The sequence below is a fragment of the Pan troglodytes genome, chromosome 8 (genome assembly GCF_028858775.2).
Source record: "Pan troglodytes isolate AG18354 chromosome 8, NHGRI_mPanTro3-v2.0_pri, whole genome shotgun sequence".
NCBI classification, from domain to species: Eukaryota; Metazoa; Chordata; class Mammalia; order Primates; family Hominidae; genus Pan; species Pan troglodytes.
The window spans coordinates 106,712,008-106,726,882 of NC_072406.2; the positions used below are offsets into that span (position 1 = coordinate 106,712,008).

The window sequence follows — 14,875 nt, forward strand, 5'->3', positions numbered from 1 at the left end:
GATTAGCACTTTTAATTTCCTTCAAGAACTTTACCATTACATTCTCCACTTGCCTAACTGGCTGAAGAGGCCAAGTTTTGGCCTATCTTGGCTTTTTTTTTAAATTTCATTTTTATTTTGTGTGGGTACGTAGTAGATAAATATATTTATGGGATAAATGAGATACTTTGATACAGGCATGCAAGTGCATAATAATCACATCATCGTAAATGAGGTGTCCATCCCCTTGAGCATTTATTCTTTGTGTAATAAACAATCCAATTATAATCTTTTAGTTATTTTTATTTTCTCATTTTTCTTTTTGTTTTCCAAATTTTATGTTAGGTTCCAGGGTACATCTGAAGGTTTATTACATAGGTAAACTCATGTCATGGGGGTTTGTTGTACAGATTATTTTATCACCCAGGAATTAAGCCCAGTATCCAATCGTTATCTTTTCTGCTCCTCTCCCTCCTCCCACCCTCCACCCTTAAAGTAGACCCCAGTGTCCGTTGTTCCTTCTTTGTGTTCAGAAGTTCTCATCATTTAGCTCTCACTTGTGAGTGAGAACATGTGGTATTTGGTTTTCTGTTCCTGCATTAGTTTGTGGAAGATAATAGCCTCTGGCTCCATCAATGGTTCCCGCTTTTGTTCCTGCAAAGGACATGATCTTGTTCTTTTTTATGGCTACAGGGTTATTTTTAAATGTACAATTACATTATTATTGACTATAGTCACCCTGTTGTACTATCAAATACTAGGTCTTATTCATTCTGGGTTTTTTTTTTTTTTTGAGACGGAGTTTTGCTCTTATTGCCCAGGCTGGGGTATAATGACACGATCATGGCTTACTGCGATCTCTGCCTCCCAGGTTCAAGCAATTCTCCTGCCTCAGCCTCCCGAGTAGCTGGGATTATAGGCAGGCACCACCATGTCTGGCTGATTTTGTATTTTTAGTAGAGATGGGATTTTTCCATGTTGGTCAGGCTGGTTGTGAACTCCCGACCTCAGGTGATCCGCCCACCTCAGCCTCCCAAAGTGCTAGGATTACAGGCATGAGCCACGGTGCCTGGCCCATTCTTTCTATTTTTTAAAATCTATTAACCATCCCCACTTTCTCCCTGCCCCACTACTGTCCTTCCCAGCCTTAGGTAACCATGTTTCTACTCTCTATCTCTGTGATTTCAATTGTTTTAATTTTTAGCTCTACAAATAAGTGAGAACATGTGATATTTTTCTGTGCCTGGCTATTTACTTAACATCATGATTTCCATTTCCATCCATATTGTTGCAAATGACAGGCTCTCATTCCTTTTTGTGGATGAATAATACTCCATTGTCTATATGAACCACATATTCTTTTTTTTTTTTTTTTTTTTTTTTTGAGTCAGAGTCTCACTGTGTCTTCCAGGCTGGAGTACAGTGGCACGATCTTGGCTCACTGCAGCCTCCACCTCCCGTGAACCACATTTTCTTTACCCACTCATCTGTTGATGGACACAGGTTGCTTCCAAATCTTGGCTACTGTGAATAGTGCAGCAATAAACATGGGAGTGCAGATATTTCTTTGATGTTCTGATTGCCTTTCTTTTGGGTATATACCTAGCAGTGGGATTGCTGGATCATATGGTAGCTCTATTTTTAGTTTTTTTAGGAACCTCCAAACTGTTCACCATAGTGGTTGTACTAATTTCCATTACCACCAACAGTGTACAACAGTTCCCTTTTCCCCATGTCCTCTTCAGCATTTGATATTGCCTGTTTGATAAAAGTCATTTTAACTAGGTTGAGATGATATTTCATTGTAATTTTGATTTGCATTTCTCTGATCAGTGATGTTGAGCACCTTTGAATATGGCTGTTTGCCATTTGTATGTCTTCTTTTGAGAAATGTCTATTCAAATATTTTACCTATTTTTAAATTGGATTGTTAGCTTTATCCCTGTGGATATATAAGCTTGAGCTCCTTATATATTCTAGTTATTATATTAATCCCTTGTCAGACAGGTAGTTTGCACATATTTTCTCCCATTCTGTTTATTGGTTTTGTTTTTGTTTGTTTGTTTGTCTTGCTGTGCAAAACATTTTTAACTTGATGTGATCTCATTTGTTCATTTATGCTATGGCTGCCTGTGCTTGTGAGGTATTAATCAAGAAATCTTTGCCCAGTCCAGTGTCCTGGAGAGTTTCCCCAGTGTTTTCTTCTGGTAGTTTCATAGTTTGAGATCTTACAGTTAAGTCTTTAATGTATTTTGATTTGATTTTTGTACATGGTGAGAGATAGGGGTCTAGTTTTACTCTTCTGCACATGATAATCCAAATTTCCCAGTATCATTTATTGAAGAGACTGTTTTTTCTCAAATGTATATTCTTGGCACCTTTGTCAAAAATGACAGATTATCAGTAGATATATGGATTTGTTTCTGGGTTCTCTGTTCTGTTCCATTGGTTTATGTGTCTATTTTTATCCCAGTACCATGCTGTTTTGGTTACTGTAGCTCTGTAGTATAATTTGAAGTCAGATAATGTGATTTATCCAGTTTTGTTTTTTGTTTCTTTTGTTTTTTTTTTTTTTTTTGAGGTGGAGTTTCGCTCTTGTTGCTCAGGCTGGAATGCAGTGGCATGATCTCCGGCTCACCGCAACCTCCACCTCCTGGGTTCAAGTGATTCTCCTGCCTCAGCCTCCCAGCAGCTGGGATTACAGGCCACCACACCCAGCTAATTTTGTATTTTTAGTAGAGACGGGGTTTCTCCATGTTGGTCAGGGTGGTCTCGAACTCCCAGCCTCAGGTGATCCACCTGCCTCAGCCTCTCAAAGTGCTGGGATTACAGGCGTGAGGCACCACGCCTGGCCAGTTTTGTTCTTTTTGCTCAAAATAGCTTTGGCTATTCTTGGACTTTTTTGGTTGCATATAAATTTTAGGATTGTTTTTTCTATTTCTGTGAAGAATATCATTGGTATTTTGATAGGGTTTGCATTGAATGTGTAGATTGCTTAGGGTATTATGGACATTTTAACAATGTTGATTCTTCCAATCCATGAACATGGAATATTTTTCCATTTTTTGGTGTCCTCTTCAATTTCTTTTATCAGTGTTTTTACAGTTGTTATTGTTTTAAGTAAAAGAAGACCTTTTACTTCTTTGGTTAATTCCTAGGTATTTAATTTTATTTGTGGCTATTATAAATGGGATTACTTTTTTATTTTTTAGATTGTTCAGTGTTGGCATGTAGAAATGTTACTGATTTTTGTCTGTTGATTTTTTATCCTGCAACTTTACTGAATTTGTTTATCATTTTTAATAGTTTTTTGGCAGAGTCTTTGGACTTTTGCAAATATAAGATTATCTCATCTGCAAGGATAATTTGATTTCTTCCTTTACAATTTGGATACCCTTTATTTCCTTCTCTTGTCTGATTGCTCTAGCTAGGACTTGCAATACTGTGTTGAATAACAGTGGTGAAAATCTGCAGCCTTGTTTTGTTCAGATTTTAGAAGAAACGCTTCAGTTTTTTCCCATTAAATATGATACTGCAAGTCTGTTGTATATGGCTTTTATTATTTTGAGGTATGTTCCTTCTGTCCCCAGTGTTTTAGGGCTTTTATTATGAAGGGATGTTGAGTTTTATCAAATGTTTTCTCAGTGTCAGTTGAAATTATATGGTTTTTGTCTTTCTGTTGAGGTGATGTATCACACTGATTGATTTGCATACATTGAAATATACTTACATTACAGGGATAAGGCTCACTTGGTCATGATGAATTATCTTTTCAATGTATTGTTGAATTCAGTTTGCTAGTATTTTGTTGAGGATTTTTGCATCCATGTTTCTCAGGGATATTGGCCTGTAGTTTTCCTTTTTTTTTTTTTTTTTAGTGTGTCTTTGTCTTGTTTGAGTATCAAGGTAATACTAGCCTCATACAATGAGTTCATAAGAATTCCCTCCTCTATTTTTTGCAGTAATTTGAGTAGGATTGTTGTCAGTTCAATTCTTCTTTAAATGTTTGGTAGAATTCAGCAGTGAAGTCATCAGGTCTTGGGCTTTTCTTTACTGGTAGAGTTTTAATTACAACTCTGTAATTAAATGTTTTGTTCCATTGTGACTTGCTATTGGTCTGTTCAGGTTTTGTATTTCTTCATGGTTCAATCTTGGTAGGTTGTATGTGTGTAGGAATTTATCCATTTTCTCTAGATTTTCCAATTTATCGGCACACAGTTGCTCATAGCAACCACAAACGATCCTTTGAATTTGTGTGGTATCAGTTATAATGTCTCCTTTTTCATCTCTGATTTTACTTATTTGAGTCTTCTTTTTTTCTTAGTCTGGCTAAAGGTTTCTCAATTTTGTTTTTCTTTTCAAAAAACCAACTTTTTGTTTTGTTGATCTTTTGTATTGTTTTCTTTCAATTTCATTTATTTGTGCTCTTTTTCTTTTTTCTTCTTCTTCTTTTTTTTTTTTTTTTTTTTTGTTATTGTTGAACATGGTCTCACTTTGTCACCCAGGCTGGAGTACATTGGCATGAATATGACTTACTGCAGCCTTGACCTCCTAGGCTTAGGCCATCTTCCCACCTCAGCCTCCTGAGTAGCTGGGACTAAAGGCACATGCCACCATGCCCAGCTAATTTTTGGGTTTCTTTTCTTTCACTAATTTTGGATTTGGTTTGCTCTAGCTTTTTTAGTTCCTTAAAATGGTTTTTTTAGGTTGCTTATTTGAAGTTTTTCTTCTTTTTTGATGTAGGCACCTATAGCTATAAATTTCCCTTTTAGTGTTGCTTTTGCTGTATCTCGTAGGTTTTGGTATGTTTTATTTCCATTAACATTTGTTTCAAAATATTTTTAAATTTCCTTCCTAATTCCTTCATTGACCCACTGGTCATTCAGGAGGATATTGTTTAATTTGCATGTGTTTGTATAGTTTACAAAATTCCTCTTGTTATTGATTTCTAGTTTTATTCCATTGTGATTGGAGAAGATGCTTGATATTATCTCATTTTTTTGAATGTTTTAAGACTTGGTTTGTTTTTAACTAAGGAAGCAACATGTGGTCTATCCTTGAAAATGATCCATGTGCTGAGGAGAAGAATGCATATTCAGCCATTGGATGAAGTATTTTGTTAATATTCTATTAGGTCTGTTTGTTCTATAGAGCAAATTAAGTCCAATGTTTCTTTGTTGATTTTCTATCTGGAAGATATGCTGAGTGCTGAGAGTGGTGTGTTGAAGTCTCTGACTATTATCGTATTGAGGTGCATCTTTCTCTTTAGCTCTAATAATATTTGCTTTATATACATGGGTGCTCCAGTGTTGGGTGCATATAGATTTACAATTGTCATATCCTCTTGCTGAATTGACCCCTTTATCATTATATAATGACCTTCTTTGTCTCTTTTTATAGTTTTTGTCTTGAAGTCTATTATGTCTGACATAAGTATAGCGACTCTTTCTCCTTTTTGGTGTCCATTGGCATGGAATATCTTTTTCTCTACCTTTCTTTTCAGTCTAAATATGTCTTTATAGGTGAAGGGTGTTTCTTGGAGGCATCATATCATTGGGTCTTTTTTTTTTTTTAAATCTATTCAGTTACTCTATCTTTTTTGATTGGAGAGTTTAGTCCATTTACATTCAGTGTTATTGGTAAGTAAGAACTTACTCTTGCCATTTTGTTATTTGTTTTCTGTTTGTTATGTGGTCTTCTCTTCTTTCGTTCCTTCCAGTCTTTCTTTTAGTGAAAGTGATTTTTTTTTTTGGTGGTATGATTTAATTTCTTGCTTTTTATTTTGTGTTATTTGTCATATTTTTTTTATTTGAGGTTACCATGTGGCTTGCAAATACTACCTTATAACCCATTATTTTAAACTGATGACAACATTGATTGCATAAGCAAACAAACTAGCAAAAAGAAAACTAATAAAAACTTTACACTTCAACCTCATCCTCCTGCTTTTTTGTTGTTTCACTTTTTTAAAAAAACTTTTTGTTGTTTCTTTTTTTTAACTTCTGTTGTTTCTCTTTTTTTTTTTTTTTTTGAGACAAGGTCTTGCTCTGTCACCCCAGCTGGAGTGCAGTGGTACAGTCATCGCTGACTGTGGCCTCTATCTCCCGCGATCAGTTGATCCACCCACCTCAGACTCCCGAGTAGCTGGGACTACAGGTGCATGCCACCATACCCAGCTGGGTTTTTTTTGTTTTTTTAGTAAAGATGAAGTCTTGCTGTGTTGCCCAGGCTGATCTTGAACTCTTGGGCATGAGCAATTCTGCCATGGCCTCCCAAAGTGCTGGGATTATAGATGGGAGCCACCATAATGGCTGACTTGTTGTTAGTCTTTATGTCTTATTTTACTGCCTATGTCTTGAAAAGCTGTTTCAGGTATTATTTTTTATTGGTTCATCGTTTAATCTTTCTACTTAAGAGTAGGCTGGGCACAGTGGCTTACGACTGTAATCCCAGCACTTTGGAAGGCTGAGGCAGGTGAATCACTTGAGGTCCGGAGTTCCAGGCTAGCCTGGCCAACATGGTGAAACCCTGTCCCTACTAAAACAATACAAAAATTAGCCGGGTATGGTGGCACGTGCCTGTAATCTCAGCTACTTGGGAGACTGAGGCAGGAGAATCGCTTCAACATGGGAGGCGGAGGCTGCAGTGAGCTGAGATTGCACCACTGGGTATTGCTGTTTGTTATTCAGGGCCCAAGGGGTCTTTTTTTTTTTTTTTTTTTTTTTTTTTTGAGATGCAGTCTCGCACTGTAGCCCAGGCTGGAGTGCGGTGGTGCGATCTTGGCTCACTGCAACCTCCGCCTCCTGGGTTCAAGCAATTCTCCTGCCTCAGCCTCCCGAGTAGCTGGGCTTACAGGCACATGCCACCACACCCGGCTAATTTTTTGTATTTTTGGTAGAGATGGGGTTTTACCATGTTGGCCAGGCTGGTCTCGAACTCCTGACCTCAAGTAATTTGCCTGCTTCCACCTTCCAAAGTGCTGGGATTACAGGTGTGAGCTACCGGCCCGGCCTCCAAGGGGTCTTTAGTCAGCATGTGATGAATCCTGCCAGGGCTGGATTCTTTCTTTCAAGGCAGCAGGTTCACTTCTATTCTAGGGTGTCTCTAGAAATGTCATCCAGGAGCTAGGACCTGAGATGGGGGCCTCACCACTGCCTGGTGCCCTATCCTACTGTGGCTGAGCTGGTATCTAAGATGCAAGACAAAGTCCTCTTTACCCTTCTTTCTCCTCTCCTCAAGTGGAAGAAGAAAGGAGTTACTTTAGTTGCTGCAAGCTTCACTACCTGGGATTGAGAGGGGAGTGGCGTAAGCACTCCCCCAAATGTCCTGTCTGGTGTCTCACTGTGTCATCTACTGCCCCAGTCCACCGGCTCTAAGCCCAGCATAGCATCAGGACCTGCCTAAGAATTGCAGTCCTTGTGTCCTAGACTGTCTTTCAAGTTCACTTAGGATCCCAGAGCACTTTAACCTGTGATTGCAAGACTTGCCGAAACTCAAGTTTCAGCTGCTGGGATGGGCGCTTCCCCTCTGGCTAGTGCTGTTCAAAATGCTCCCTCCATGGGCAGGTGCTGGCTGAGTTCAGCATGATTTTGCTTTCCATGTGCTAGGGCAGCATTAAGTTCAATGCAAAGTTCCTCAGTCACTGTGTTGTTCCTCCCCTGAGTGCATGGGTTCTGTCTCCTAGCCAAGAAGCCACTGCCAGGGGTTGGGGGAGGGGTGGTGTTGGCAATTTAAGACTGTCTTTCCTACCCTCTGCAATGCCTCTTTCAGCGATACGAAGTTAAAACTAGGTACTGTGATTGCTCACCTGATTTGTGGTTCTCATGAAGGTGCTTATTTGTGTGCAGATAGTTAAAATTTGGTGTTCCTGCAGGGTGGACAACTGGTGCAGGCTTCTATTCTGCCATCTTTCTTCACCCCCCATCTTGGCTTTTGGCATGCCTTCCTCATTAAGCTTACTCATTTATTTCTGGCTTTTGATTTTAAATTGAGACATATGGGACTCTTCTTTTCACTTAGATGTCATTGTAGAGTTATTAATTGGCCTAATTTCAATGTTGTATCCCAAGAAATAGGGATGCCTGAAGAGATAGAGAGAGATGGGAATGGTCAGTCTGTGGAGCAGTAAGACACACATGTTTGCCTTGGCACACAAATTTGCCATCTTATATTAGCACTGTGTGTGGTGTCCTAAAACAATGAGAATAGTAACAACAAAAATCACCTATCACAGATCACCATAACAGATACAATGATAATGAAATAGTTTGAAATATTGCAAGAATTGGCTGGGTGCGGTGGCTCACCCCTGTAATCCCAGAACTTTGGGAGGCCGGAGCAGGCAGATCACCTGAGGTCAGGAGTTTGAGACCAGCCTGACTAACATGGTGAAACTCCATCTCTACTAAAATTACCAAAAAATGTAGCCAGGCATGATGGCAGGCACCTGTAACCCCAGTTACTTAAGAGGCTGACGCAGGAGAATTGCTTGAAACCAACTGGGAGGTGGAGGTTACAGTGAGCCAAGATTGCGCCTTTGCACTCCAGCCTAGGTGACAAGAGTGAAACTCTGTTTCAAAAGAAAAAAAAAAAGAAATATTGCAAGAATTACTGTAATGTGATACAGAGACACACAATGAGCACATTGTTAGAAAAATGGCACCCATAGACTTGCTTGACATTAGGGTTGCTACAAACCTTCAATATGTAAAAAATGCAATATTTGCAAAATGTAATAAAGCAAATCACAGTATAGTAAGGTATGCCTATAGTGTATTTATAACAGCTATTTTATCATCCTTGTGTTATAATCCTATTATCTGTGACATTTTTATATTGTGACTGTTGATTAATTTTTCTTCTCATTATGCATTATATTTTTCTGCTTCACATCTCTGTTTTTATTGAATGTCAGACATTGTGGTTTACATAGGTGGATGCTGGACTTTTTTGTGTGTTCTTTTAGATACTTTTTGGCTTTAGTCTGGTTTGCAGTTTTTTGGAAATGGTTTGATCTTTTTGACCTAATCTTTGTTGGAGTGGTTCCAGAACAGCTTTTAGTTTAGGAGTAATTTGTCCTCACTACTGAGGCATTATTCTTCTAAGCACTCTACCTAGTACTCTTACCTATCAGGAGGTCTTTCCACTCTGGCTGGTCTTGTGTGAACTTTAAGAATGTCCTATTTTTTTTTTCTCTGGTGGTTCTTTCTCTGGCCGTAGTTAATCACACACATGCGCAGATCAGTACTCAGCCAAAACCTTGAGAGGACTCTCTGCAGCTCCCTTCTTTTCTGGTTTTCTGGTTTGTAACTTTTAGCTGTCTTGGACTCTCCAACTGTAAACTTTCTCCTCACCTTAGGATTGATGGACCACTGAGACCTGGAAATGTCAGGTACTTGTAGGGTTACCTTGCTTATTTCTTTTCTCTTAAAGATCACTTTCTTGTGCTGCCCAGTGTCTGTTGTCTGGAAACTATAGTTTAATATATTGTGTCCATTTTCTAATGATTTAAGGGGAAAGGGTAAACCTGGTTTCTTTTATTCCATTATGGCCTGAAGCAGAAGTCTTAACTTTTATTCCTCCCTCCTACAACCTACCAGATCAACTGACTAATTTGAGAAGAGGAGGTAGAATTTATAATTTGAAAATTTGTCACATACCTTTTTCCACACTAGCCTGTTGAAAAGAAAAGACTGACTCCTAAAACTGGACACTATTATGATTATATTTGGATAAGTGATAATATACCAGTGTATTTCTTTTTGCATTTTTTATATCTAAATCACTGACTCTGTGAAGCCATTGATTTGATAAACCAAAATACGGTGTAGTAGTTACCCTTTATTGGCGGTTTTGCTTAAGGCAATTTCAGTTACCTGTACTCAGCTGTGGTTTGAAAACATTAAGTGGAAAATTCCAGAAATAACTTTTAATTTTTAAATTGCGTGCCATTCTGAGTAGCATGATGAAATCTCACTGTCCTGCTCCATCCTGCTAGGGACATGAGTTCAGTTTATCTGCACTATATACACTACCCACCTGGTAGTTCAGTTAGTAACCTTCTTGGTTGTCAGATCGACTGTTGGTGATACCACAGCGCTTGTGTTCAAAGAACCCTTATTTTATTAGTAATGCCCCCAAAGCTTAAGGGTAGTGGTGCTGACAATTCAGATATGCCAAAGAGAAGCTGTAAAGTTCCTCCTTTAAGCAAAAAGGTGAAAGTTCTCAAATTAATAAGAAAAAAAAATCATATGCTGAAGTTGCTAAGATCTGTGGTAAGAATCAGTTTCCTATCCATGAAATTGTGAAGAATGAAAAAGAAATTTATGCTAGTGTTACTGTTGCACCTTAAATTGCAAAAGTTACTACCATAGAGCACGGTGTTCAGTTATGATTGAAAAGACATTAAATTTATGGGTGGAAGATATGAACAAAAATGTGTTCCAATTGATGGCAACATATTGTGCTGGGTTAACTTAATCTCAATTAAATTAAACTTTATCGTAGTTATGTATGTATAGGAAAAAACGTGGTATATATAGGGTTTGTTACTGTCTGAGGTTTCAGGCATCCACTGGAGGTCTTGGAACATAACTCCTAAGGATAAGGGGGGACTACTATGTATGCAAATGATGGATGATCCAGTTTTTTAGTTAAAATGTTGTCTTAAAACTCTAATTAGTGGAAAGCAGTTTGACAGTTTATTGTAAAGGTATATCCACACGTACTATATAACTCAAGACTTTTGTTTAACTAAGGGAAATGAAAGCAAATGTCTACACAAAAACTCGATGTTAATTTTTATAGTAGTTTCATTAATAATGGCCCCAATCTGGAAACAATCCAAGTGTCCACCCACATGGATAAATGGAATACTACTCAGCAATTAAAAGGAATACATTACTAATACAACAACATGAATGATTTTCAAAACTGTGCTGAGCAAAAGAAGCCAGACATTAGTCCTTCAATGTAAATTAAAAACAAAAAAAGCCAGACACAAGAGTCTATAAAATTCTTGAAGAGGAAACAAATTAATCTATAGTGATAGAAATCAAAGAAGGAATTTTGTGAGGGGTACCACAAGGAAACTTAGTGGAATGATGGGAATGTTCTATATCTTAATTGGTTAGTTAGCTGCACAGGTATATACATTTGTCAAGACTCATCAAACTACTCTTAAAATATGTTTATTCATTTTATTATATGAAAATTATATCTGAAAAAAGTTGACTAGAGAAAACTCTAGTAAGTGAGTTTAACAAATAACCTAAAAATATTGACTGAAATCTGAAATGGACTGGGCTCAGTGGCTCACACCTGTAATCCCAGCACTTTGGGAGGCTGAGTCAGGAGGATTGCTTCAACCCAGGAGTTTGAGACTAGCCTGAGCAACATAGTGAGACCCCATCTCTATTTTTTAAAATCTGAAATGTTTAAATATATACCAACTTATATACACATGACATAGAACTACACACACACACACACACACACACACACACCACATATTAACAACCTGGATTCTGATTCTGTTCTAAAATGCACAGTTCTTTTCAGCCTTTCACTTCCTTAATGTATGAAATGAGGTTAGTTTAGAAATTCTTTGCATCTGGGTGTAAAAACAAATAAGTTAGTAAGTTTAAAGTTAATCTTTTAAAAATTGTCTCGACTTAATTAATTTTTTTTCCCAGAAATCTTCCTGCCAAATCTGTGGAAGAAGCTTTACGTCACCGACAAGAATACGATGAGATGGTGGCTGAGGCTAAAAAACGAGGTATAAAATTTAACTCCAAATGCTATAATTTTCTGATTTTAATAAGAAGATGGATGGTAAAATTCATCAAGTCTGTCTTCAAGATGATACTGAATTCTTTTTTTTATTTCTTTTTTCGTTTCTTTTTTGAGTCTTGCTCTGTTGCCCAGCCTGGTATGCAGTGATGCAGTCACAGCTCACTGTAGCCTGACCTTCCAGGCTCAAGCAGTCCTTTTACCTCTCAGCCTCCCAAGTAGCTGGGACCACAGGCACGTGCCACCATGCTTGGCTAGTTTTTTGTATTGTTTGTAGAGATGAGGTTTTACCATGTTGCCCATGCTTTTATTTTTCTCTACTATTTTTATAATTAAGTTTGTTCTAAAGGAGGAATAAAATGACATACCAGGATCATAGTTTTTCTGCATGTACTTTTACAGAATAGGAGGAATCTTGAAATTACAGTCATAAAACTTGGACTTCTACTATCTTAGTTTATAAATAAAGATAATAATTCATGAATCTATTAATGAATTTCACTTTTTACCATTTTTATATTTTATAATTAATTTCTAATTTTATAATTTAATAATTTTAACTTTCTATATGGCTGTGAGAATATGATTTGAAACTCAAAATTTTTTTGTGACTTACAGAGTCTCTCTAGAGGCCCAATTGTGTCATTTGATTAGGTGCATAAAAGTATACTCTTGTGTGTATAAATTTACATATTCATTCATTCTCTTTTCCAACCAAAAAAATAATGTCAGGATAATTTAACAGTGTTTATTTCCTGACAATTGTTATTTCAGGATAAACATACATTTTTAGAAGATATTACACAGCTGTATACATTTTTAGACTTAACATCTAACACCTTATTAACAACTGATATTTTTTCCTTTGACTTAAGTTAATGGACCGTTATAATAGTGTACAGTTCTGCTTTATGGTGCTATTTTGGAATTGAAGTTACTTCTTTAATGTTAAGTAAACATAGGATATATAAGGCTAGTTATATTGTTCTAGAAGGTATTTAAACATTAGTTGAGTGTATTTTACTATACAGAATTCGAAATATTTCTGACATATCCAATTAAGTATTTATCTATTTATTACTTATTTTTATTTTTTTGAGACAGGGTCTTGCTCTGTCACCCAGGCTAGAGTGCAGTGATGCGAACTTGGCTCACTGCAGCCTCAATCTCCCAGGCTCAGGAGATCCTCTCACCTCAGCCTCCCAAGTAGCTGGGACCATAGGCGTGCACCACCACGCCCAGTTAATTTTTGTATTTTTTTGTGGAGACAGGTTTCGCCATATAGGCCAGGCTAGTCTTAAACTCCTGACCTCAAGTGATCCACCCACCCTGGCCTCCCAAAGTGCTGGGATTTCAGGTGTGAGCCACCACATCCAGCCTAAGTTTTTATTTTTTATTATGTATTTATTTATTTTAGAGGCAGGGTCACACTTGTTGCCTAGGCCAGAGTGCAGTGGTACAATTATAGCTCACTGCAGCCTCGAATTCCTGGGCTCAAGCAATCCTCCTGCCTCAGCTTCCCTGGTAGCTGGGATTGCAGGTGCATGCCACCACACCCAGCTCTTTTTTTTTTTTTTGAGACAAAATCTCACTCTGTCACCCAGGCTGGAGTGCAGTGGCGCAATCTCGGCTCACTGCGACCTCCGCTGCCTGGGTTCAAGTGATTCTCCTACCTCAGCCTCCAGAGTGGCGGGGATTATAGGTGCCCGCCACCAGGCCCGGCTAATTTTTGTATTTTTAATGGAGACGGGGTTTTGCCATGTTGGCCAGGCTGGTCTCGAACTCTTGACCTCAAGTGATCCACCTGCCTTGGCCACCCAAAGTGCCGGAATTACAGGCGTGAGCCACCATGCCCAGCCCCAGCTCATTTTTTAGAAGTTATTTTGTAGAGATGATGTATCTCTATTTTGCCCAGGCTGGTCTCAAACTCCTGGCCTCAAGCAATTCTCCCACCTGGGCCTCCCCAGAGCGTTGAGATTATAGGCATGAACCACTGTGCCTGGCTCCAGTTAAGTTTTTATTAATTTTAAAATTTTTACTATATGATTGCTATGTAAGATAACTATTGGTACTGGATGATCTTAAAAGCATGGTATGATAGGGATAATATTGAACTGAGGAATCAGAAGGCCACAGCTTTAACCTTGTTTGATACTACCTTGGTGTGATACTCTGAACAGGCCTGATGTTAGTTTTCTCATGCGTAACATGTGAGAGGCAGGTCAGCTTAATCAGGGCTTTGAAGCTTCTCTTTCATCATTTTTTTTTTGTTGTTGGTAAAGCAGTGGAACATTCTCCCAAGAAATCTTATATAGAATATGAATACATAAAACAAATAAAAGAAAGTAGAGATTGTCGGCCAGATGCGGTAGCTCACGCCTATAACCCCAGCACTTCGGGAGGCTAAGGCAGGCAGATCGTGAGGTCAGGTGTTTGAGACCAGCCTGGCCAGCATGGTGAAACTCTGTCTCTACTAAAAATACAAAAAATTAGCTGGGCATGGTGGTGTGACCCTGTAATGCCAGCTACTGGAGAGGCTGAGGCAGGAGAATTGCTTGATCCCGGGAGGTAGAGGTTGCAGTGAGCAGAGATCGCACCACTGCACTGCAGCCTGGGCAACAGAGCGAGACTCTGTTTCAAAAAAAGAAGAAAGAAAGAAAGAAAGTAGAGATTGTTTACTTGGCCTTCTGCTTGCCCCTCAAGATGGTCTGAGGCATATCTGAAAAAACAATTTGAAAACAGTTTGGCTAGCTGGTCTCTGACATCCTCACTGGTTCTAAAATTACATAAAGTTTTGATTTATGACTCACTTTCGTCTGTATTTGAGACATCTCTTCTTCTGAAATTGTCACCTTTGATTTTCAGAGAGATATTTTCGTCCTCTAACTTTTGCCTCAGAATCTAAGAGATGTACTGTTAATATATGTGTTTTGGGGGACATTTTAAAATTTCAAACTAGTAAAGTGAAACACCATATTAAAAAGAGTTAATATACTAATAATGCTACTGACAAAACCATTTTGGAATGTCATGTGGGTTATGTCAGAAAATTTATAAACCCTTGTAGGAAAAATGGGCATTGGTTAGTTGCCCACAGTTGTTTGTT

The 14,875-nt window shown here is 38.2% G+C and overlaps 1 protein-coding gene across 9 annotated transcripts in view; it reads left to right on the plus strand.

Annotated features, from left to right (window-relative positions):
• The window catches only part of TBC1D12 (TBC1 domain family member 12), a 136,496-nt gene that overhangs the window by 82,768 nt on the left and 38,853 nt on the right, over positions 1–14,875 (plus strand). For all 9 annotated transcript variants that reach the window (XR_010146987.1, XR_010146988.1, XM_507936.7 and 6 more), the window contains one exon: positions 11,673–11,755. Coding sequence is in view for 7 of the 9 variants with exons in the window: in XM_507936.7 (XP_507936.4) it covers positions 11,673–11,755 (83 nt within the window). In the remaining 2 variants the exon portion in view is untranslated. The remainder of the gene's footprint in view (positions 1–11,672; positions 11,756–14,875) is intronic.